This window comes from Paroedura picta, chromosome 7, assembly GCF_049243985.1.
Source record: "Paroedura picta isolate Pp20150507F chromosome 7, Ppicta_v3.0, whole genome shotgun sequence".
Taxonomy (NCBI): domain Eukaryota; kingdom Metazoa; phylum Chordata; class Lepidosauria; order Squamata; family Gekkonidae; genus Paroedura; species Paroedura picta.
The window spans coordinates 18,913,937-18,936,611 of NC_135375.1; the positions used below are offsets into that span (position 1 = coordinate 18,913,937).

The 22,675-nt window shown below is 44.7% G+C and overlaps 1 protein-coding gene and 1 long non-coding RNA gene across 3 annotated transcripts in view; one reads left to right on the forward strand and one right to left on the reverse strand.

The window, feature by feature from the left end:
* The first annotated feature begins 3,067 nt into the window (after positions 1-3,067).
* On the forward strand, positions 3,068-4,624 carry LOC143842140 (uncharacterized). The gene is made up of 2 exons (XR_013233000.1): positions 3,068-3,186; positions 4,437-4,624. It is a non-coding gene; the product is annotated as an uncharacterized LOC143842140 (long non-coding RNA).
* Positions 4,625-11,421: 6,797 nt separating this feature from the next.
* The window catches only part of GOLPH3 (golgi phosphoprotein 3), a 37,333-nt gene continuing 26,079 nt past the window's right edge, over positions 11,422-22,675 (reverse strand). For both annotated transcript variants that reach the window (XM_077346924.1, XM_077346923.1), the window contains 2 exons: positions 18,680-18,794; positions 11,422-13,493 (listed from right to left, as the gene is read on the reverse strand). In XM_077346924.1, coding sequence (XP_077203039.1) covers positions 13,069-13,493; positions 18,680-18,794 — 540 coding nt within the window. In that variant the 3' untranslated portion in view covers positions 11,422-13,068. The remainder of the gene's footprint in view (positions 13,494-18,679; positions 18,795-22,675) is intronic.

Consider the following 22,675-nt stretch of genomic DNA (forward strand, 5'->3'; position numbering starts at 1 on the left):
CTGGCTGCATGTGCAGCAGGAGTAGGGAATCAAACCCAGCTCTCCAGATGAGAAGTCACCACTCTTAACCACTACCCCATACTGGCAACATATGGGCTGGATTGGGAAGGAAAAGGCAGGAAATCCTTATTCTGCTACCGGAATAGTGGTTTGGACTCCCACCCAGCATCTAATACATTTACTGTAGTTTTGTCCCAACCGTGCTTCCTACAACCCACCATCTCCAGTAGCTGCATCCTGTAGGGTAGCGGTAGTCAACCTGTGGTCCTGCAGATGTTCAGGGACTACAATTCCCATGAGCCCCAGCCAGCAAATCCCATGAGCTCCAGCCAGCAGACTACCCCTGCTGAAGGGCAGGATCGGTCACGGTTGTTAAGGTGGTCCTTTCACAGTCTTTGCACAAAGAAGCTCTAGGGCAGGGGTAGTCAAACTGCGGCCCTCCAGATGTCCAGGGACTGCAATTCCCATGAGCCCCTGCCAGCATTCGCTCATGGGAATTGTAGTCCATGGACATCTGGAGGGCCGCAGTTTGACTACCCCTGCTCTAGGGGTTGCTAGGATCTTGACCTAGAAAAGGCAGTGAGCCTCCCCTTTGTCGTCAGTGATGTATTGTAGCATTTACCCAGATTTACAGTTCCCGTGACACAAATGGCTAAATGATGGAGCACCAATGTGGAGAACCATTAAGGACCACTTAGTCCAAATTATTGTGAATCAGCGAAGGCTGATGTCTCATCTGGCGCAAGCACAGAGGACTTCACTAAGCTGCATTTTTGAGATCCGAACGACGAAAATACACAGATCCAGAATACTTTTAGCGGAAGCTGGCCTTCAGTGAAACTGACCAATTAGGCGTTGGCTTCAAAATTTTAAATTAAGCAGTATGCATAAATTATACCCTCCACTGATCAAAACCAAGTTAAAAACAAGTCTAACAACCAGCTTCGGACCATTACCCAAGTTCTAACCCTGAGCCCTCAGGGAGGGTGGTATATAAATATAATAAATAAAACAAACAAATAAATAAATAGAAGGAATGCCACTCTGGACTGAATAAAGAAAACCTGGGAAAGGCACACCAAAGAATAATTTGTCCTGAGGCCTGGATCTGACATACCTGAAAATTAGACACAGCGTCATGCCAGCCACTCTTAGATAAAACAAACCAGGTAATACAAAACATTTACAAAATAATACTAAACATCCTGATCCTCTATCAGCTAAAGCAGAGGGGGGAAATCACTACTGAAGGTACCGTGTGTGTATGTATAGAACGTGCTGGCTGTCCCGGCCCCCTGGCCGGTTCGCCTGGTTTGACCAGGGCAAGGGCCTTTTCGGCCCTGGCCCCAACCTGGTGGAATGAGCTCCCTGAAGAGCTGAGGGCCCCTGTCGGAATGGTCAGCTTTCCTTTTCAATGAGGAAGAGCTCTGGGAGAGGGTGGGGTGAGGGTGGGGGTTAGAACTCTGTATTGTCAACTTTTAATGCTTAATGTTAATGTCAATTTTAATTGGTTTTAATGGGGTCGTGCTGGTTTTTATCGTTTTACTGTGAACTGCCGCAAGTCCAAATGGAATGCAGCGGTATATAAATACAAAAATAAACAACATTTTGTTTAAGGCCGCTGCCCTCTTGACTATTAAAATCTGCTGGTGGGGGGCAGGGGGCGGATCGATGTTTGGGAGGATTAATTGACTGGACGAGTTAAGTGGGGAAACGAGCATCTTCTTGAGGTTAATTTCCTGGCCTCAGCCCTAGGCCTGGTGGAACAGCTCTATTTTACAGGCCCTCCGGAATGGTTTAAAGTCCCACAGGGCCCTGATCTCACTAGGAAGACAAGATGAGCACAATGCTGCCGAACTTGGTTCTGAGTAAACATGCTTAGGAAGGTGCCCTCCTTCCCTCCAAAAAAAAAAAAAAAGTTATAGAAACTAAGGACTTCTGCTGCTCTCAGTAAATAAAGTTCCTGACAGGCTATAATTTCTGCAACACTTAAGACTTCTTACTGGATGACCGTAGGACTATGCGTTCATTTATCCGCGGGGGAGCTCGTCATAGAAATAATCCAATTTCTGGAAACGATAATGCAAGGAACAGCTTGGAAACGGCCTAAAGCCATCCGCATGCCGTCTCGCCCCCCCCCAAAGATTATTTTAAGCTTCATTTTGCACGCGCGACTGTCTACATCAAGACGTTCTAAGCAACAAGAGGATGTGGAAATTAAAGGCTTGGAAGTTATTCGACGGATACCAGCAGATTGAAATGCACGGTGATTGTGCCTTTCCCCCGCTCTAGCAGGAATGTAAATAAGGCTCAGAAGGAGCCCTTTCATTCTTAGGACTGCCACCGTGGATGTAGGCCTACATTCCTTACGATATACATCAGGCCCTTTTGAGAGCCATGTGCCACATTCATAAGTAAGCTCTCTCCGGAGTTAATGTGTATATCTTCTTTAATACATAAACAACCTCCGCTGGCAAGTCAGAACACCAGCCAAACATTATCAGCATCGCATTAAGCATGCACGCTACGCCACGGAAGATGAGATAACCTTGCACGCACGGCTGTGCCCTCTCACATCTGGACTGACATATCAGGGAAGATTTTATGGCTGGAATATACTACTGCAGGAAATGGTGCAAGGTTAGCTTCAAAAGGGGACTGGATAAGCATCTGGAGCAGAGGTCCTTGAGTGGCTCCTAGCCACAGGGCCTAGATCAGGGGTAGTCAGCCTGTGGTCCCCCAGATGTCCATGGGCTGCAATTCCCATGAGCCCCTGCCAGCAAACGCTCATGGGAATTGTAGTTCATGAACATCTGGAGGACCGCAGGTTGACTACCCCTGATTTATAGCATTTTTAGTCTCCCTGTCCAGGCCCCTGTCCAAGGTAGTTTTGCTGGATCAGACCAGGCAGGTGACTCCAGGATATCTGCAAAGCAAGACGTGATGGCAAGTGAGCATTTACTCTCTGGTATTGGATAACACAATGTTACTGGCTTTGCACAAGAGAGTATCTCTTCCTGGCTATCATACCTCATAAAAAGCATTGTGTCCTTTTGATGACATGCCAGGCCTCTGATGGGCCCTAACTGCAGGACATGCCTCCAATAGGGCACTCCCCCAATGAGGGCCAATCAGCGGCTCTTCCCCTTCCCGGCACTTGGCATGAGGAGGAAGAGCCAGCAGGAGGTAAATTGGGGATGGCCATGCAGGCATGCGATGGGCTCCTTGCCTTCCTGGCTGCCAGGGGGAAAGGGCTGCCAGGGGTTAAGGGCCATTCAGGCAGACCACACAGACTTCAGTATATGGTGGTCAGCTGTAAAGTGGAACTATCAGAAATCCCCAAATCTCCTTCAACAATAATAATTTTTTTTTTAAAAAACCCAAAAGTACAGGGCTTTTCAAAGACAAATACGGTACAAGTCTTTAAAACATCTAGGACATCTACCCCTGTGCCTGGAGAGCGACATGTGCGGGTAGATCGTTCCGATACAGAGCTAAGAATGTGGAAAGAGATGTTGCTTCCGCTCGAGTAGGTGCACAGGTGTGTTGTAGGAAGCATGAAAAATTCAGAAGGCTGACGAGTCGCATCAATCAGCCGAAACCCTGGCAGAAAGCTGACCTACAAAATCTAAGCCATGACCCCATTTTGAATTCTCCATTTCCCTCCACCCTCACACTGCCAATAGCGTGCCTTGTGTACGTTCAATGCAACTCCTGTTCTCTGAACAAAAGGAATTCTGGCTTTTGTTATACAAAGCCAATTAGTTCTCTAAATCAGGCGTAGTCAACCTGTGGTCCTCCAGATGTCCATGGACTACAATTCCCATGAGCCCCTGCCAGCAAACGCTGGCAGGGGCTCATGGGAATTGTAGTCCATGGACATCTGGAGGACCACGGGTTGACTACCCCTGCTCTAAATGGCCTCACGCCCTTAAAAAAAAAAAAAGAAACCTTCGTAATTCCTGGTTAGCAGAATTCCTGGCGCGTCTTCCAGGGAGATGTTTATCGCTGTTTCTCCTTGCAAATAGCATTGCATGTATGCTGCTGACCCTACTGCTGTCTGGCACATGAAGCTGTCGGGATTGCGCAAGACTAATCTCAAAACATCTGCCATGCTTAGCAATGATCATTCCAGATTGGCTGGTTGTAGAATTTTAGTACTTGAATTGCCTCGGCTCGCCATGAGCAGCAAACACGCCACCATCTACCCCAAAGTCAAGTTTCTGGTCCAGTAGTTCAGGAGTGAACCTTGACAGATTGCTGTGGTTGCCAAAGTTGGGGGTATAGCCAGGGGGAGGTGGGGTTTGAAGAGGGGAGGGTGGGGTACAATGCCACAGAGTCCACCTTCCAAAACAGGAACTTTCTCCATGGGAAATGATCTCTGTAGCTTGTGACCAGGAAGAAAATCCTAAAGACAGTGTGGCTTCCACCTTCAGAGACACCCCAGTTCTGCTTCTTGGCCATGAACCTGAACAGTCACATATCTGAAGACTTTCCTTCCCTATGGAGGCTACTGCTACGGCTGACATTCTTCAACATAGCACCCCACAAGACAGCCAAAATTCCTTTAATCTTCTGACGACAGATTTTGCATATCCTGCTCGATAAAAAGAACAAAAGATAAGTTGTTCAAAGACTGAAGTTATAAGCAGGGAATCTCTCTCTGCTGTCCTCTTTGCTCATTCAAGTCCACTAACATACTGATTTCCTCAGGTTCATTTCCTCCAAAGTGACTATACAAGTTACCGGCCTGTACATTTCTCAGAGTAAAGAAGCGAGAAGAGCAGTAACTGATTTCAGATTTAAAGAGTTATTTGGGAACTGAGTCAGGGGTTTCTGCCAACAGCTCAGGACAGAACCTGTGCAAATTCTCCCCCTCTAACCACACAACATCCCTGTGGAGGTACAGTTAGGCAAGCGACCAGCGTGGTATAGTGGTCAAGAGCGGCAGCCTCTTAATCTGGCGAGCCGGGTTTGATTCCCCGCTCCTCCACATGCAGCCAGCTGGGTGACCTTGGGCTCGTCACTGCCCTGATAGTGCTGTTCTCACAGAGCAATTTCCCTAAGAGCTCTCTCAGTCTTACCCTACCTCACAGGGTGGCTGTTGGGGAGAGAAGAAGGGAAGGCGATTGTAAGCCACTTTGAGACTCCTTTGGGCAGTGAAAATCAGGATATAAGAAACAAGTCTTCTTCTAAACTTCATGGCTGAAAGCATCAGAACTAGATCTTCCCTTTATATCGACATTGCCCAGGTTTTTGTCCCACCCCTTTTTACTCAGTCAGCTTTATTTCAAGCATTCTTTCCCATGATAGATGTGTTCCACCCTCAATGGCTTAGAGATCCCATTCCCCCCACCCCCGGGGTACATTTCATAATTCAGAATTAGAGCTTCTCATTCCCCAGTGCTTCATGAAAAGGGGGACACGCCTGTTAAAGCCAATGCAACCATTCTACCCTGACGTAAGCGACCACTGCCCGCAGCCCATTCCCCAAACTAAGTGCCGTCTCTCTTGAATTTTTTATGGCCTGGTACAATCTATGCATGGATCACCGAAAAAATTTTCCCTCTTTTTCTTGCTAAGTTAGCTACTTTATTTCCCTATTGATTTGCCCCTGTGCTATTTCACTGAACCATGCAGCAGACTGTTACCGAGCTGCAACATACCCCTGAAGTTCTTTTGACCATCCTCACACAAAGGTATTATTCTTATACTGCAAGGCCAAAGGACCAGTTCTTTATGGGGACCGCATGCTCACTCACCATTGCACACTGATTGCAGCTGCTGTCATTTCAACAAGCCCTACCAGGAGCTTTCAGGTTCTCCTCCCACTGGTTTCCCTTCCCTAATAAACTTTTAAAGGTTCCAGTGGGTAGCCTTGTTGGTCTGAAGTAGCATGACAAAATCAGAGTCCAATAGCACCTTTAAGACCAACAAAGATTTATTTTCAAGGCGTGAGCTTTCGAGTGCCTACCAAAGAAGATCCCAAAGCCCCCCACCCCACCACCACCACCACCTCCTGGGCTCAATATAGTCTGACCAAGTTCTGTGCCACAAGGTGGGTATTAGATGTTAATTCAGCAAGATTTTCAAGATTTGGACATTTGGAGGAGGGGGCATATAGATCTATCCCCTGGCCTCAACTGAACACCTGGTGGAAGAGCTCTGTCTTGGAGTCCCTGCAGAACTGTGGTAGCTTCAGCAGGGCCCTCAGCTCTTCCGGGAGCTCATTCCACCAGGGAGGGGCCAGGACTGAAAAGGCCCTGGACCTGGTTGAGGGCATATCTGTTGAGCATATCTGTTACACTCAAAGGCTTTTTTATTTTTCTTATGCCCTTCCTTTTCACTTGGATTCAATACAGTCAACAGGATGGGACATTCAATGAACAATGCGACAGGATTAGGATTGTAGGACCAACCAGAAATCAAAAACCAGAACAGAAGCAAAGTGTAAGTATTAACAAGACATATTAAATGATGCAAAAATTACATGGTTGTTTCCACAGTCACTCCACAACACACAAAGTAGAGTGGGGGCATAGGATGAAAAGTCCAGCAGTTAAATTTGTAGCAGTTTCTTCCTCTCCCCACAAGAGACACCCTGTGAGGGAGGGGAGGCTGAGAGCCCTGATATTACTGAAGAAGATGAAGAGTTGGTTCTTCTATGCCACTTTTCTCTACCCGAAGGAGTCTCAAAGCGGCTTACATTCACCTTCCCTTTCCTCTCTTCACAACAGACACCCTGTGAGGTGGGTGAGGCTGAGAGACCCCTGATATTACTGAAGAAGAAGAGTTGGTTCTTCTATGCCGCTTTTCTCTACCCGAAGGAGTCTCAAAGCAGCTTACATTCGCCTTCTCTTTCCTCTCCCCACAACAGACACCCTGTGAGGTGGGTGAGGCTGAGAGAGCCCTGATATCACTGCTCCGTCAGAACAGCTTTATCATCGCTGTGGCGAGTCCAAGGTCACCCAGCTGGCTGCATGTGGGGGAGGCACAGAATCGAACCCGGCATGCCAGATTAGAAGTCCGCATGCCTAACCACTACACCAAACTGGCTCTCAAAAATCCACGACTGCCTGTATTTGTGCCTTCTCTCTTGTTGGAGAATTAAGAAACAAGTTATTTAGGAGGTTGGAAGTAGATTAATGGTCTGGATCGAAGAATATGTTTCTTCCTCCTCCTGTTCCCTCCAGCGAGGGGACCCTCAGGGAAAAGGACCAAAAGGCAACTTTGTATGTTCATTTTGTAACAGCATCATTTTGATGAAATTACATTTCAGCTGTGCTGTAAAATCCTATGGGAGGTGGGAGAGACAGAAGAACGCAGGTAACAGCAAGAAACAAAGTATGCTTTCAGATCATCACCTGTGGGAAGCCAAACTTTGTTGTCTCTACAGATCTCCAGCTTAGTTCTAGCTTAACTCCCCAGAAAGATAAAGAGCAGAGAGTCCTTTGATATTCCATGACCTACATTACAGTGTCAGGTGAGCAGCTGTGTCAGTCTGAAGCAGCAGAGCAAAGTTTGAATCCAAGGGCACTTTTAAAACCAACCAACTTTTATTCAAGGTATGAGCTTTCATCTGCATGCACATTTCTTAAAATGGAAGAAGTGGAAATTACAAGTCCATACATGGAGGAAGAGGGTGAGCAGTACATTAGCACACAGCAAAATGAAGACATTTAACAGATTCAAGGACCAAACAGGAATAACAAACTATCTTGACATTGTTACCATTTGTTTGGGATTATTCTGCTCTGGTTCGGCCTCACTTGGGAGTCCTGTGTTCAGTTTTGGGCACCCCAGTTGAAGAGGGATGTAGACAAACTGGGGCGTGTCCAGAGGAGGGCAACAAAGTTGGTGAGGGGTTTGGAGACCAAGATGTACGAGGAAAGGTTACGGGAGCTTGGTCTGTTTAGCCTGGAGAGGAGACGACTAAGAGGGGATCTGATAACCATCTTCAAGTATTTAAAAGGGTGCCATATGGAGGATGGAGCAGAGTTGTTCTCTCTTGCCCCAGAGGGACAGACCAGAACGAAAGGGATGAAATTAATTCAAAAGAAATTCCATCTAAACATCCGGAAGAAATTCCTGACAGTTAAGAGTGGTTTCTCGGTGGAACAGGCTTCCTCGGGAGGTGGTGGGTTCTCCATCTTTGGAAATTTTTAAACAGAGGCTGGATAGCCATCTGACGGAGAAGCTGATTCTGTGAAGGTTCAAGGGGGTGGCAGGTTACAGTGGATGAGCGATAGGGTTCTGAGTGTCCTGCATAGTGCAGGGGGTTGAACTAGATGACCCAGGAGCTCCCTTCCAACTCTATAATTCTATGAATTCTGTGGGAGAAACATAGTGAACGAAATGAATATGTCAAAACTGGAGGTTGATGGGCAGATGTATCCTTAATTGCAGAATGCTGAGAGTAACTATCTTGAATAAAACTTTGTTGGTCTTAAAGGTTCTGGTGCTGTTGGACTCAACACTTGGTTCTGCATTATTATGGTTTGCCAAGCTGTAATCTATTCAGTGAGCAAGTATCGGAATGCCAGGGAGAACGGTGGATCTAAACCTCTATTCTGCACCCACAAACACAAAAAGTGGAATGTACAAAACAATCTCCCCAAAAGTAGTTCTGAAAGTACATAATGTTTTATCCACTATATTGAGGGTGAGAATGAGACAAATCAAGCTGTCACCTCTGCAGTTGCCCCCTTTGTCCCCATGTAATTCAGACAGAAGCAGAAAACAGACAGTTCTCGTTTCTTCATTGCAGCAGACATCATGCCTGGGCTCCTCTCAGCCGTAAAGCCACTCTTGCTCCGCATTCATTGGGTTGGCAACTTTAATTGCTCATTAAAATTAACCACAAGTACTTACCCTCCACAATGAGTTCTTGTGCCCGGCATAATTTGGCACAAGACGGCACAAGGGCTTTTTCCTCCAGGTTTCTGCACCAGCAAGGACCCTTGCACAAGTGGGACGGTGAAACAAAGCCATGCAATAAAAGAAACAAAGCATTCCAAGCCTTTTTTCCCCCATTTGTGCAAGCCATGTCTGGGCACCGAAACAGACCGAAAGGAAAACGCAAGTTATCACAGGAGATTCTGTGCAGATCAGAATTGTGCCACATCTGTTTCTGTTTGCTTAGAGACAACTTGGTGTAGTGGTTAGGAATGCAGCCTGGTAATCTGGCAAGCCTGGTTTGATACCCTGCTCCCCCACATGCAGCCAGCTGGGTGACCTTGGCCTCGCCACACACTGATAAAGCTGTTCTGACTGAGCAGTGATATCAGGGCTCTCTCAGCCCCACCTGCCTCACTGGATGTCTGTTGTGGGGAGAGGGAAAGGAAGGTGAATGTTAGGAATCTGGGGTGGACACCCACAGCACCAGAGAAGGTGCAGTTAGCAGACTTTGCTAACTGGTGGCTGGTTTCTGCGAGAGGCAAAGCTTCAGACCAGATTTGCATACGGTTTGTTTCTACTCGGCTTGCCTCCCCGACATTTTATCAAGCTATAGCAGAGCAACAATTAAGGGGGTGGGGGGTGGGGTGAGGCCTTGCTCTTCCAACTGCAGCAAAAATACATCTTTCAAAAACCATACGTTGTCCAAGCTCATCATTAGGCATGCAACGAATGCAAGAAGCTGTGATTAGGCTAGCTAGAAGATGCGATAAGGCCAGAGCTTTCTGGTGCCTGACACTTTGCAAGACTCTGTGGGAAGCAAACCCACAGGCATTGGCAATAACAGATAACACTGTCAACACGTAACGCTGTGACTTATTACTGCCACCATTGCCTTGGCACATCTTGTGAAGTTTTCCAAGCGTCTGGTTAGTGCAGATGCTTAAAAAAAAAATCCAACTGCAAGACAGAGGTAGGCGTTTGAAGAGCTGCAAAACTGTGGTAGGATTTTGAGAAGCCTGGCTAAGTTCCTCGACTTGGAAAGACGGCATGATGAAGGCAGCCAAAGAGACCAAACTCAGAAGCTGCCAATCAATGTAATTCCATACGCCTATCAGACACTTTGGACTTGATCTCCACGCTGTCAATCAGTCTATAAATCTACAAGCCACAATGACTCTCCTGCATTAGCTCTCACATTTCCCACCTGGACTATTTTCTTTGGTTGCGTTATGACAACAGTCGTCCAACCAGTGTCATGGATAAGCCAAGAACGAAATCAAAAGGTCAAAGTAATGAGTCTCATCCAGTCTCATTGGTATGTTACGTGTATTAATCCTTCAGCTTCTTGGCAATCAGAACGGGGTCCCAGATAAATTTCTCCCGTTTTCTGATTCTTCCTCAATGATTGCCACTCCGAAAATCTATATTCCACTTAACAGTTATAAAGTCAAATAAGGCGTATCTCTTGGCTGTAAGCTCTGTTCTTGAGGCAGATTTACTCCTACATGCCCAGATTTACTCCTACGGGAACGTACGAGTAAATCTGCCTCAAGACAACGGAGCTCACAGCCAAGAGATCCATAGAATCACAGAGTTGGAAGGGGCCAGACAGGCCATCTAGTCCAACCCCCTGCTCAACGCAGTATCAGTGCAAAGCATCCTAAAGCAATGACTTTATAACTGTTTATTTGACTTTATAACTGTTACTAGTAATCAAGCCCGCTGCAGGGGAATGCAGCGGGCGCTAGGTCCTTACAGTAGCGGGCTGGTCGTCGTCGTTGGCGGGCTGGTCGTCGTCGGCGAGCTTCTTTTGTTGGCAGGGAACTGCCGGGGGCTCCCTCGGGCGCCTCTCGCCGCGTCAGCCCGCCAGGCAGGGAACCCTGCAACGTGGTTTCCAGGCAAGAGACTTAATGCCTTCCTCGGATGCATCAAACATACAGGCAACCCGTTTCAAGTTTGTTTAGGCTTCCGGCGGAAAAGGCAAAGATGACAGAGAACCTGTAATGAATTCCCAAGTTTTATGGGATACCGCATTAAATTATGGAAGAGCATGGCTGAGAAAGAAAAAAAAATCAAGCTATTTATTAATTATAAACGATAAAATATTTGCATTTTGTTTTCCTTCTTGGCACAAGGTGGGTCGAGGGGTTGTGCAAACAAATCTGTTTGCTCTCGCAGGGCTAGAATCAGTGGGTAGCCATCACTTGAAACAAAGATATCTAAATTGTGACTTTTAGACTCTCGTCTTCTAGTATCAACGAAAGCAGACGAAACCACCTCTTATTTAGGGCATGGAGTCGTTCCAGGGGGAAAAAAACCCACAGTCACTAATCACAGAAAGCCAGGAACAAGTTTCTCTCCCCCGTTCCTACCACCAACTTAGACTTTAATATGGGGATTTGATACTCACTGGATTCCCCAATACCAAAAGAATCAGTTCTCAAGTGAAATCACCTGTATGTGTCATGCCCTGTACAGGATTGTGCTTTTCAGAATGAAACAAAATACAAATGACATGCTTGCTATGTTTCAGGCACTTTCAAGATCAGAAGTTTATTTACTGTAGGTAAAAAGCTAGTATACAGATTGGGGATCCCTTTACATTTCAACTACAGTTATACACCATCTAGAACTTTTATTTTTCCTTTGCTTTCAAAATTCACCAGAATGTCTCTAGATACCTGCCCCACTATTAGTGTATTGTTATTTGAAAAGAAAAAAAGAAAAAAAAGGGAGGGGGAGGGGGAAATCAGTTTTAAATTTGTTTCAACGCATAATATTTACATTGTGACTGGAGCTAGAACAAGCAATGGCAAAAGAGGTAATAAACTTTAAAAAGCTGGTTCATATATACTTCTTTTTTTACAATAATGTGCTAATCAGCATAATTGTATATATAAAAAAATTAAAACATAGTAGAGCTTCCCACTACGGAAATCTTAATTGGCTGAACTGTAGTCATCACCTGCTTACAATTTACATGCAACATCTGACAACTGATTTGTTTTTTGTTTTTTTAAAGTGTTAAGTAGATTAATGACATGAGACACAACTGTTAAACTTTGTGTTCAAACAGGGAAAAAAAAATCTGAAAACTGCACTCAAGAATTGTACTGGTCACAAGCCTCTTCCCTCCCGTCTCCCACCCTCACCCCTAATAGAAACAATGATAAGTCGTCTCATCATACAATGAATGCTAGGAAGGCAATGAATTGGCAGATTGTACCCGGCTAATACAAGCCCCCAGACACACTATAAACGTAGGACACACACATACACACACACACACAAATGCACGTACACGCTCCTTATAAGAGGCCCATCTTTCCACCAAGAGGCACCAGCTGAAAGGAAGTAGTGGATTGCCAGGTGTACAAATTTGGAAATTTACGACAGTTATCAAAACATGTGCGCTTGTGTGTTAACATATAACCCTCACTATATACAGACTACACTGGAATGTATTCCCATCACCCCCAAAAACCTTCTCTTTGTGAAACATCAGGACCCTTTCTGTACTAGCTGTAGGATTTAGAGCTTTTTTAAAGCAAACAAATCAACACAGATTTACATGAACAGGATGGGGGGCGGGGGGAAACACATACGGGATGGCTTAACTATTTAGTGAGCCAGTATGTGAAAATTCCCAAATGGGGAAACTGATTCTGAGCACTTCAAAACGAACATCTAAGAAAAAGGCACGGCCTACCAGGTGCTGCTATTGAACCGAAGTAGAATCCCCACTGAACGAGACCTGCTAAAACGTGCGCGCCCGAACCAACTGAGAACTTGGTGCTGGCTTTGCACCTGGGAAGGGTTTGCTCGCCCCATTAAACCATTCCAATGGAAGAAACAGAGTACAACCTGAACCCCAGATAACGTAACTTACGTCCGATACGAAACGGAATACCGATATGGCAATCGGGTGTGTTGAAGGAAAGGAAGCTCTCTTGCATCGGCAAAACCCTGTAAGGGGGGGGGGGAGAGAGAAAGAGGAAAAGAGACACACAGCCAAACACACCACCTACCATTCCCATGAAAAAAAGAAAAGCTGATTCTCATCATATGAGGAGAGGTACAAATGACAGGAAAACATGAATTGTCAATAGAAGAGAAACTGATTTACAATAAAGGGGGGGGGGAGGAACACTCGGAGCAGTCTGACGGTGGTTATTTCGTGAAGGCAGCCACGACCGCCCACAGGACCTCGTTCGTGTTGGCCTTCATACATTCCACTTCGGGATCTAGATCCAGGAGCTGCCGCACCCTTTTGGTCGCTAGGTCGTACTGCTCGTCCAGCAGCGGGGCAAAAGCGTTCTCGAGGACATCCGAGGCGTGGGCTAAATAAATGAGGGCCAGCAGGCGCTTGTCCATGCGGTGGGGGTCGTTGACCCATCGGTCAAGAACGGCTTCTTGAACTTTCTTAATGAGGCGCTGCTTAATGTTGTTGTTGGTGAGAGGGTGCGTGGTCATGTCAAAGAGAAGAAAGTTCTGCTTCTCCGTCGTCAAAACCCCCTTTTCCACTAGGTTTTTGGCTAATCGCTCACGCACGTTTCGGAGCTGGTAGTGCAATTTTAGCGGATTCCATGTCTCACCTGGGGAGGGGGAGCAACGAGAAATGTCAGGTCAGTTCCTTGATATGGGTCAACAAACGAGTAGAGGAGGTAGGCATCACTTCTCCAGGGCTAAGGATACAGGCATCTCAGGCAGGGAAGAAAGCAAGCTGGCCTTCACTGCTGCAAGAGGCGGTGGCGCCTACAAGCATTGAAGGCTTCCAGAGGGGAATGGATAAACACAAGAAGAAGAGGTCCATCAGCGTTTATTAGCAAGAAGGTATAGAAGGGGCAATTTTTATTTATTTCTAGATTTATTTCCCGCCACTCTTGACATGCGGCTCGTTTCGGGTTACAAAACTGATGCCCAATTACAATAAAATCCCAATAAAACATACAAAATATATGAATCATGGTGGAAAATATGAACCCTCACCCCACCACGGCTGACTGTCAGTCGGGCGTCAAGGGCGAACAGCATCCGCTGGTCACCAGTATGGTGGTAATCTTCCCTGCGGGGGGCCATCTGATCTTCTGACTTCCCTGACTTCAACCATATACGTGGCAGAAAAGCTCCATCTTTCAGGCCCCGTGGAACGCCACGAGGTCCCACAGGGCCCGTAGCTCTTCTGGGAGCATATTCCACCAGGTAGGGGCCACAAGCTAAAAGGCCCTGGCCGAGGGGAAGTAATGTTCTGTATCACTTGGGCGACGGAAACAATGGAAGGGCTTCTGGAATTCTGACCCAGCTGATGGATGTCCTTATGTTACGTGGGTTTGGCCACTACATGGTTTCTCTTATTTTCTTAATGATCAACTATACAAGATGCTCCAGGCCACGGTACTTCAAGGGGTCTGCTAGTCCTTTTTAAGGACAGTGGGCAAATCTATCTTGTGCCACCTGACTAACTTGAAGACAGAATTTTCTAGGAATGGGCCAGAATCCACCTCCGGAGAAGAGAACAAAAACATCTCCAACTGCATAACTTGTGTTTCCTGCCATGACCTCCCCCTCCCCCCAAATCACAACCTCCGTCTTATTTGGAGCAATCCGGATCCCTTCACACTGAGAGATATTACTTATACATATGAAAAGTACATCAGAGAAACGTCCCTCTCCTGAGGGAAATGTTCAGCCAAACTCAAATATATTATTTACAGTGCTTACAAATATGCTAGGTGCTTCTGTAGGCCATACTTTGCCCCACAAACTTATGATCTAAGACCCTATGAAGAATTCTTAGGAAAAACTGCAGGAGATGAATCTTTGCTCCAGCAAGAACACAATGAACATTTACCTTCAGGAGCTTGGTGACACCTTGTGACTAAAACTCTTAACTACAAGAGCTTTTTGAACAACAGAGGCTGCTGTTCTATCACGTTCAGAAAAGCCAGCCCTTTACCGCTTGCATATTCTGTAGGTAAACTGTAAGGCCACTACTTCTGGATTATATTTTACCCAGCATCATACAGCTGCCCTTTTAAGTACAATATTTTAAGTAAGTATTTAAGATTCTGCAATTTGATAACACTCCAATGCTCACATTCAGACTGCACCAAGGATCAGATTACATCTGATGAACACCAAGTCATTCATATTTCACCTACCTATTTGATCTACAGAGATCAAAGACCCCAGGAAGAACTTCATTTGCCAAACTGTCACCCACTCACTCAGTCTGAGGAGGTCCTCTTGGAGCTCTTTACACTCAGTCTTGGTTTTTAACATCCTGAACAATTTTGTGTCATCTGCAAACCAGACCCCTATACTACTCATCCCTAGTTCCAGATAATCTGTACAACGCCCGTGGCGCCGTGGGCGCCACGGACTAAATAAAAGAATAAGGCATTCTGGGGGGGGGGGATGTGTCCGGGATGAGGAAGGGTCCGGATTGGACCCTTCCTCATGACAGACAATTGGAGGGACCAATCGGCAGGCGCAAAGCGCCTGCCGATTGGTCCCTCCGATTCCCAGCCCCAGCAACTGCGAGCCGCACACAGCGCGGCTCGCAGTTGCTCCTGGCCTGACGCAGTGAGAGGCGCGAAGCGCCTCTCACTGTGTCAGCCCGCCGCCCGAGGGAGCCCCTGGCCTGATGCGGTGAGAGGCGCAAAGCGCCTCTCGCCGCGTCAGGCCGCCACCTCTTACATCCGCCGCGAGCCGGGAGACCACGAAGACTACACAACCCATGAGGTAAGCCCTGCTAGCGCCCGCTGCATTTTGACTGCAGCGGGCTTATTTACTAGTTTATGAATAAAACAGTACCGGTCTCAATACCAATTCTTGTGGGACCCCATGGATTACTTCCCTCCATTGTGAAGATTGTCTATTGATTCCTACTCCTTTCTTCACCAGTTTTTAATCCATAAGATAACCTGCCCTCTTATCCCGACTGCTAAAATTTACTCAAGACATCTTTCATGAGGTACCTATTCAAAAGGCCTTTGAAAGTCAGATATATGACAACTACTGGGTCACAGTTGTACACATACTAGTGAAGGCAGAAAACTGAATAAAGGAGGAAGAAACTAAGCAGAGGAAATAGTTGTGAATTCCTGCATTGTGCAGAGGGTGGGATAAGATGACCCCAGAGGTACCTTCCAACTCTATGTTTCTATAATTCTATTCTATGATTCTAAGTGCTCAGATCATACTTTGACACTGCTACTCATATAACAGACATATAGTCATTCATCTACACCGCAAATTCTGAATTCAAATAGTAATTGAAAAGATTTTTTTTCCACACCCCCTCTCAAATTTGGAGAGCTAGCATTCTGTCAGACAAGCTTCACCTATTCCAGTGGAAGCAATTTTTGTTTTGTTTTCACATCTAGAACAAAACTGCAGAACTTATAATATTACCAAGCAACTAGGTTTGCCGTTTCAATATAAATGAGAATCCACTCCAAGATGAATATAATTCAGTTCTAAACCTTGCACCTCTTTCTCCAGTGCACTGAGAGATGCACAAGACTTGCATGAATAAACCATTATCTTCCAAAGGATTAATTACAGCCCTGATCTTTGTGATTTAGAGAGCCGTTCTTAAATTAGGAACACCTCAGATGTTTTTAAGCCATATTTCACAATACAAGTGCTCATAGCCAGTTTTTCAGTTAAAGTTAAGGTTATACATGTTTTTATAGACTGTTTTATGTATTGTTCTTTGTTATGATGTAAACCGCCCTGAGCCTCCGGGGAGGGCGGTATACAAGTATGAATAATAACAATAATAACAATAATAACAATAATAACAATAATAACAATAATAACAATAATAACAATAATAACAATAATAACAATAATAACAATAATAACAATAACAATAATAATAATAATAATAATAATAATAATAATAATAATAATAATAAATGCCACCAGAACCTAACTTTCCTCTTAACCAGGGATTGCTAAACTATGGCTCTCCAGACATCTATGGACTACAGTTAGCAAAAGCCCCTGCCAGCATGGTACTGGCAAAGGCTCATGGTAACTGTAGTCCATGGATATCTGGAGAGCCATAGCTTGGCCACCCCTGCCCTAGAGGCACACTGTAAAAATCTCAATACAGATCCCAATACTTAGAGTATAAAAATATTGAGGGATATTACTTGGGAATTGTAGTCCATGAACATCTGGAGGACCACAGGTTGATTATCCCTGGCTTAGGGTCTTTAGCCAAATTAAGTGCAACAATTTAGTCTGCCGTTTAAGTACTCATCTTCCAGGGGGTCCAGATCATGGTAATGTTCAGCTTCTTTGGGAAGAGTTCAGACAACCAACAGTCTCCAGAATTAACAGAACACACAGTTCAGCATTTTCTCCCAGCAAAAAAGTCTGCATGAGGTATATACCATGTGACTGGATATATTCAAAGGCTCAGAAGCAGATTAAAGATATAGACATTCAAGTAATAGATGCTTGATTCGGGGAAGGCAGTAATGTTCACACAATGGCCTGAATGTGATGGAGGGCCTTACAGTCACTGGGCGCAGAACCCAGACACAACCTTCAGCTAAGCCACACAATTTCCCATCTGTTACTCTGTGGCCGTAAGCACAGCATTGGTTCAATTTCAACAAGTTATTTGTTGTGGTGGCCTGTTCATAGTGTGCTTGCCGTCGTAACAGCTGATTTATTCCTGAACAGGTAGCTATGAAACTGCTAGGGACACTAGAGTAAAACTGAAGTGATCTTAGCTTTTTAAAAACAGAACTTATTGCGATTTGTCTTTATTCTCTCTTTTCACTGTGTGTCATATTTTTCTTAATCCTGGCCTCAACCAGGACCAGGGCTTTTCCAGCCCATCCCCCAGCTGGAACAGCCTAATGAGATCAGGCAAGGTTTTAAACAGTTCTTCTGGGCCTGTAAGACAGAGCTGTTCCGCCAGGCCTATGGTTAAAGCCAAGAAAGAACACCAAAATTCTGGCCTTCCTACATAAAGTGGCCAGCATACAGGCCAGCACCAACCACCGATTATGCACTTTATGTGCCCCCCCCCCTCTAAAGAGAAAGAGGTGACCTGTCTGAAATTGTGAGGGTTCCTTTTAATGCTAATAATGTTCAGATTCTGTATGACTTTTCTGGTTGTATATTATTTTTGGGTGATTTATAAACAGTTGTGAGCAGTCCTGAGCCTTCTGGGAAAGAGTGGCATACAAATAGGAAAATAAATGAATTAAGTATTATGTTCGGTTTCTTTGGTTTATTTGCTATGAGTTACAGCCATTTTAGACAAATTACTGAGTCTGCACTTAGAATCATAGAGTTGGAAGGGGCCATACAGGCCATCTAGTCCCACCCCTGCTCAACGCAGGATCAGCCAAAAGCAACCTAAAGCATCCAAGAAAAGTGTGTATCCAACATTTGCTTGAAGACTGCCAGTGAGGGGGAGCTCACCACCTCCTTAGGCAGCCTATTCCACTGCTGAACTTGATCCTTACTGGGCAGTATTCACCCACTGGGGAAAATTAGGGCCCAGATGTCCAGTGGCAGTGCTGGGTAACTGACGGCTTGTCAACTTCATCTTACCTCCTGAAAAATGGGCAACATAATGGACTACAAGGATACCCACACATTCAACTGTGTGACATATGAATGTTAGTTTTGTAGGAACGGAGTACACCGTAGGCTTGAAATATTTTCTTTTACAAACTAGGACTGCCCTGGAGCCCAAGCTATTTTGGTAAGCAACGGAGAAGGTTAATTTTCTACAGATATCTCTTACCACTGAGCAGCTCTATCCAGTTCTGAACTGTTTCAGGAGGCTGCGTCTCTTTAATGTGCTTCAGGGCTTCATCAAGCAGAACGTCCCCTGTAGGAGCATCTGATTTGCAGATAACCTGGTGGGAAACACAAGAGTTCACTCCAATACCTCATAATGTGACTGAGAGCTTCTTAAATGCCAAGCAGAGTAAATAAGTATGCCTGCAAAACTGGCAGTGCTTATTTTTATAAGACAACAATGAAGGAATATTATATTGAATCCAGTGGCGGTGACATTCTGACTACAGTGGGAGAGGGAACTGGGAAGACCCACACACACACACACTGCTGGAAATAACATCTGTCAGCAGAGATTTTCCCATCCACTGCTTCTTCTTGGACCAGCACTGCAACTTTCTGAGAAAGTAATTCAATGCAATTCTTTTGAACTGGGTTCAAGTATGCCAGTTCCTGACCATGCATCTACTTTGTGACCGTAAAGCTAGCAACATTGTCAGCTTATACCCCCTACATCTTTTGTTTTGCAGGGAGTTTCCAAAAATGCTGTACTTATTACATTTAATGCTTAAATAATACACAGCTGAAACTCTACAAAGGACTAATTAGTGATCATGAAGCAAAAAGTCTCTAAGAACCTTCTACAGACAAACAAGTAAGGATGCCAACATAGCTGGACCAAAAAGTCTCCTTCACAGGGAACAGTCTAATAGTATTACTGTGTCTTCTGGAATCTTGAAGCAATATCTTATAGGGAAGGGGTAGTCAACCTGTGGTCCTCCAGATGTCCATGGACTACAATTCCCATGAGCCCCTGCCAGCACAGGTTGACTACCCCTGTTATAGGGCACTGACACGTGAACAGGCTGGTGCAACGAAAAAACTCCAAGATTAATAGAGATCCAAACCAAAGAGTGACAGAAGCAGAACAACAGAAGACAAAACATGATTATCGAAGACTCATTCAGAACTAACCAGAGGGATGAAGTTAACCAGCAATGTAGGTGATTCTAAATAGTTTAGTGTGAATGATGAGAACAGTAAAAGTAAAGGAGGGGGATTGATAAACCAACATAATGTGGAAAGTTTGGGATCTGGAGAGAAGGAAGGGAAGGAGTGGACCCACCTCCCCGGCTCAAAGCAAAACCCCTCTGCTCTTTGCCTGGGACCCAAGAAAGGGAGCAGCATCTCAACTCCCAAAGGTGTAAACCTCATTGACCCCATGTTCAATTTCAGATACGCGCAACAATGAATGTATATGAGTGAGGGGCTATAGGTAGTGTTAGAACATCTGCTTTGCATGCAGAAGGCTTTTCCAGTTTTCTCCCCTCTATCTGTAGGGAAAGAGGGGGTTCCTTTGACCGATAAGCCTCTGCTACAACGGAGTGTGGGAGAAGAGGTACAAGAGAAAGTTACCCATCCTTCTGCTGATCCATGTACAAGCTACCTAGCCTTGTTGATGTGGGAGATGCAGAAACTGATTTCTCCTAGGAGTCTTTTGACACCTGGAACAACACAGGAAATACAGCTTCACTGACACTTGAGTATCCGCATTTATGAGATCAAACAGGGTCAGGGAGTTCTGCGGGCTGTTTGTTCATCAATCCCAAAGCCGTGGGAAATCACCTCAGCCACTCTTCATGTACACTCACACCTTTGGTGGGGGCCAGATTATCAGCAGCCATCACTCCAGGTTGAGAAAAGAGTGTGAAGCCATCAGATTCTGCAAAATCATCTGTCTCCTTTAAAGGAGAAGAATTAACAGAGGAGCCTCACTGATTCCTGATGGGATATGGATCAACAGCAGCTCTTTGAGCAACAGAAATCCTCAGACAGGTCCTTCAGATTTCAGTTATCAACTCTGTGATAGTAGGCAGTGACACATGTCAAGCAGTGCAACATACATATATTTAGAAGAAACCACTAACCCTTAGAGAAGTAGATCCGGGTGGGTAGCTATTTTGGTCCGAAGTAACAGAACAAAGTTTGAGTCCAGTGGCACCTTTACGACCAACAAGTGAGTGCATGCACTTTTCATCAAATACAGATCAGATGCCTTGAACGTGTGCATGCGCATGAATGCTCATAACCAGAATTAAAGTTTGTTAGTCTTAAAGGTGCCACTGGACTTTGTTTCTTAGAAAAGTAGTCCATAAAAGACTGTCTCCAAATGCTGCTGCATTTCTTTTTTTTCTGAAGAACTAAGGGGGGACAAAGCAATTCTTCCCTTTGGGCATACACAGTGGAAACCGTGACTCTGAGACAAACAGCTTTTCACACCCTAAAGCTAACCAGATATTTCCAAAATGGTGCTCTGTGAATACTTGAAGTCCAGCAATATTTACAAAAGGTGTATCAATGCAGATATCCAGTGTACTGTTATTACTAGCATGGCACCTCTAGGCAACACCAAGTCTGATCCTTCCTGATTTCACAGGCTATAATAGTGTAATTTATCACTGTTATCCTCAGAATCATTTTTACAACAAGAAAATGTTCCACAAACCTTACTTACTGAGTGAATGATTCCTTAAAAGTCTCTCAGCTACCTTATTTCCTTTAAGCCACATACTAGGCAGCCAAATAAAACTTTGAGATTTGGTCTGCTAAATATTACCAATTATCTGTCTGTTTTGCAGTTTCATAGTTGGGCTTTACAGTTCAAATAAACATTCAAATACTTAATGAAGTTTTTTTTTTTTTTAAATCCCGGAAGTATCAAATTATAGGAAAGTACGGGGAAAGGAGTTTGGATTCCAAATGCTATTAAGATCTTATCAGTTACTGACCGACAATTAGAAGGATTTCATGAAATAAGTTAGGAAAAGTCCTGTCTAGAGTGTATAGACCAGGGGTAGTCAAACTGCGCAGTTTGACTACCCCTGGTATAGACTATAAACTGGCAATACATGAAATAATAAGGGACCAAAGGGCAAATGGAAATAATTAACTCAGTAATCGGTCTCTCTTTCTCTCTCTGGTCAGGCCCTCTCTGGAGGCACACTGCCTAAAGTCTCTTCTGGCCCCTAATCCCTCAAATCACGCTTAACCAAGGCTAATCCCTCGATAAACAATCACACTTTGTAGTCTGAGAAGTGATTAGCAGTCTTCGTAAATGCAGTCCTTCCACTGAAAACTGCCCTGCAAGAATGTACATGTTGATGAAGAAGGGATGGTTAACAAAGGAATTCCATTTCACAAATATGAACTCACTAAAATAGGATTTATGTTTTATTTTGGATCCCAGCAACAGAACTTGCCAAACTGTTACATTAACAAAGACAAACACAGTTAATTCTCTAGAGCAGGGGTAGTCAACCTGTGGTCTTCCAGATGTTCATGGACTACAATTCCCATGAGCCCCTGCCAGCAAACGCACATTTGAAGGGGGCACAGACTGAAAAATGTGAGAAAGGGAGCCCAAAGAAGCTATGGAGGGTCTTGGTAACTGAACTGATAAAAGACCCTTTTTGTCACCTCTGATGTCATTAATTGCTAGAAAGCTTGACTTTCATGAAGGGAAAGAAAAAGAAATAATGTAATACGAACCTTTCTGTGTATGTGAATTAATGCATTTAAGAAACAAAATGAACACACATGCTTCTCTTTAATGAATGTATGTTGAGTAAGTCTTAGCTTAAGCCTTTTTAAGCCTCAGATCATGAGAGATCTGCCGAATAAATTTCCAACACTGTGGCGAAAAATGCCAAAGATTTTTTTTTATTGCCTTTCCCTTAACATATTTGGTTCAGTGCAGATTCAGCAAGGTAGTTTCCTGGACAAAATCCAGGAACAGAACTTGTATCATGACAAGATACAATTGTCATTGTCTAATTTGGAGCTCAATATCAAGAAGCTTGCAGAAAGGCACCAAACTGAAGGATCACATTAGGCCTGATGAATGTTTAAATTTAATTTCACATAGTGTTTTCAAAATCTTTTCCAGTATGTCAGATGTTCATGTCATAGTGTTTTCAAAATCTTTTCCAGTATGTCAGAT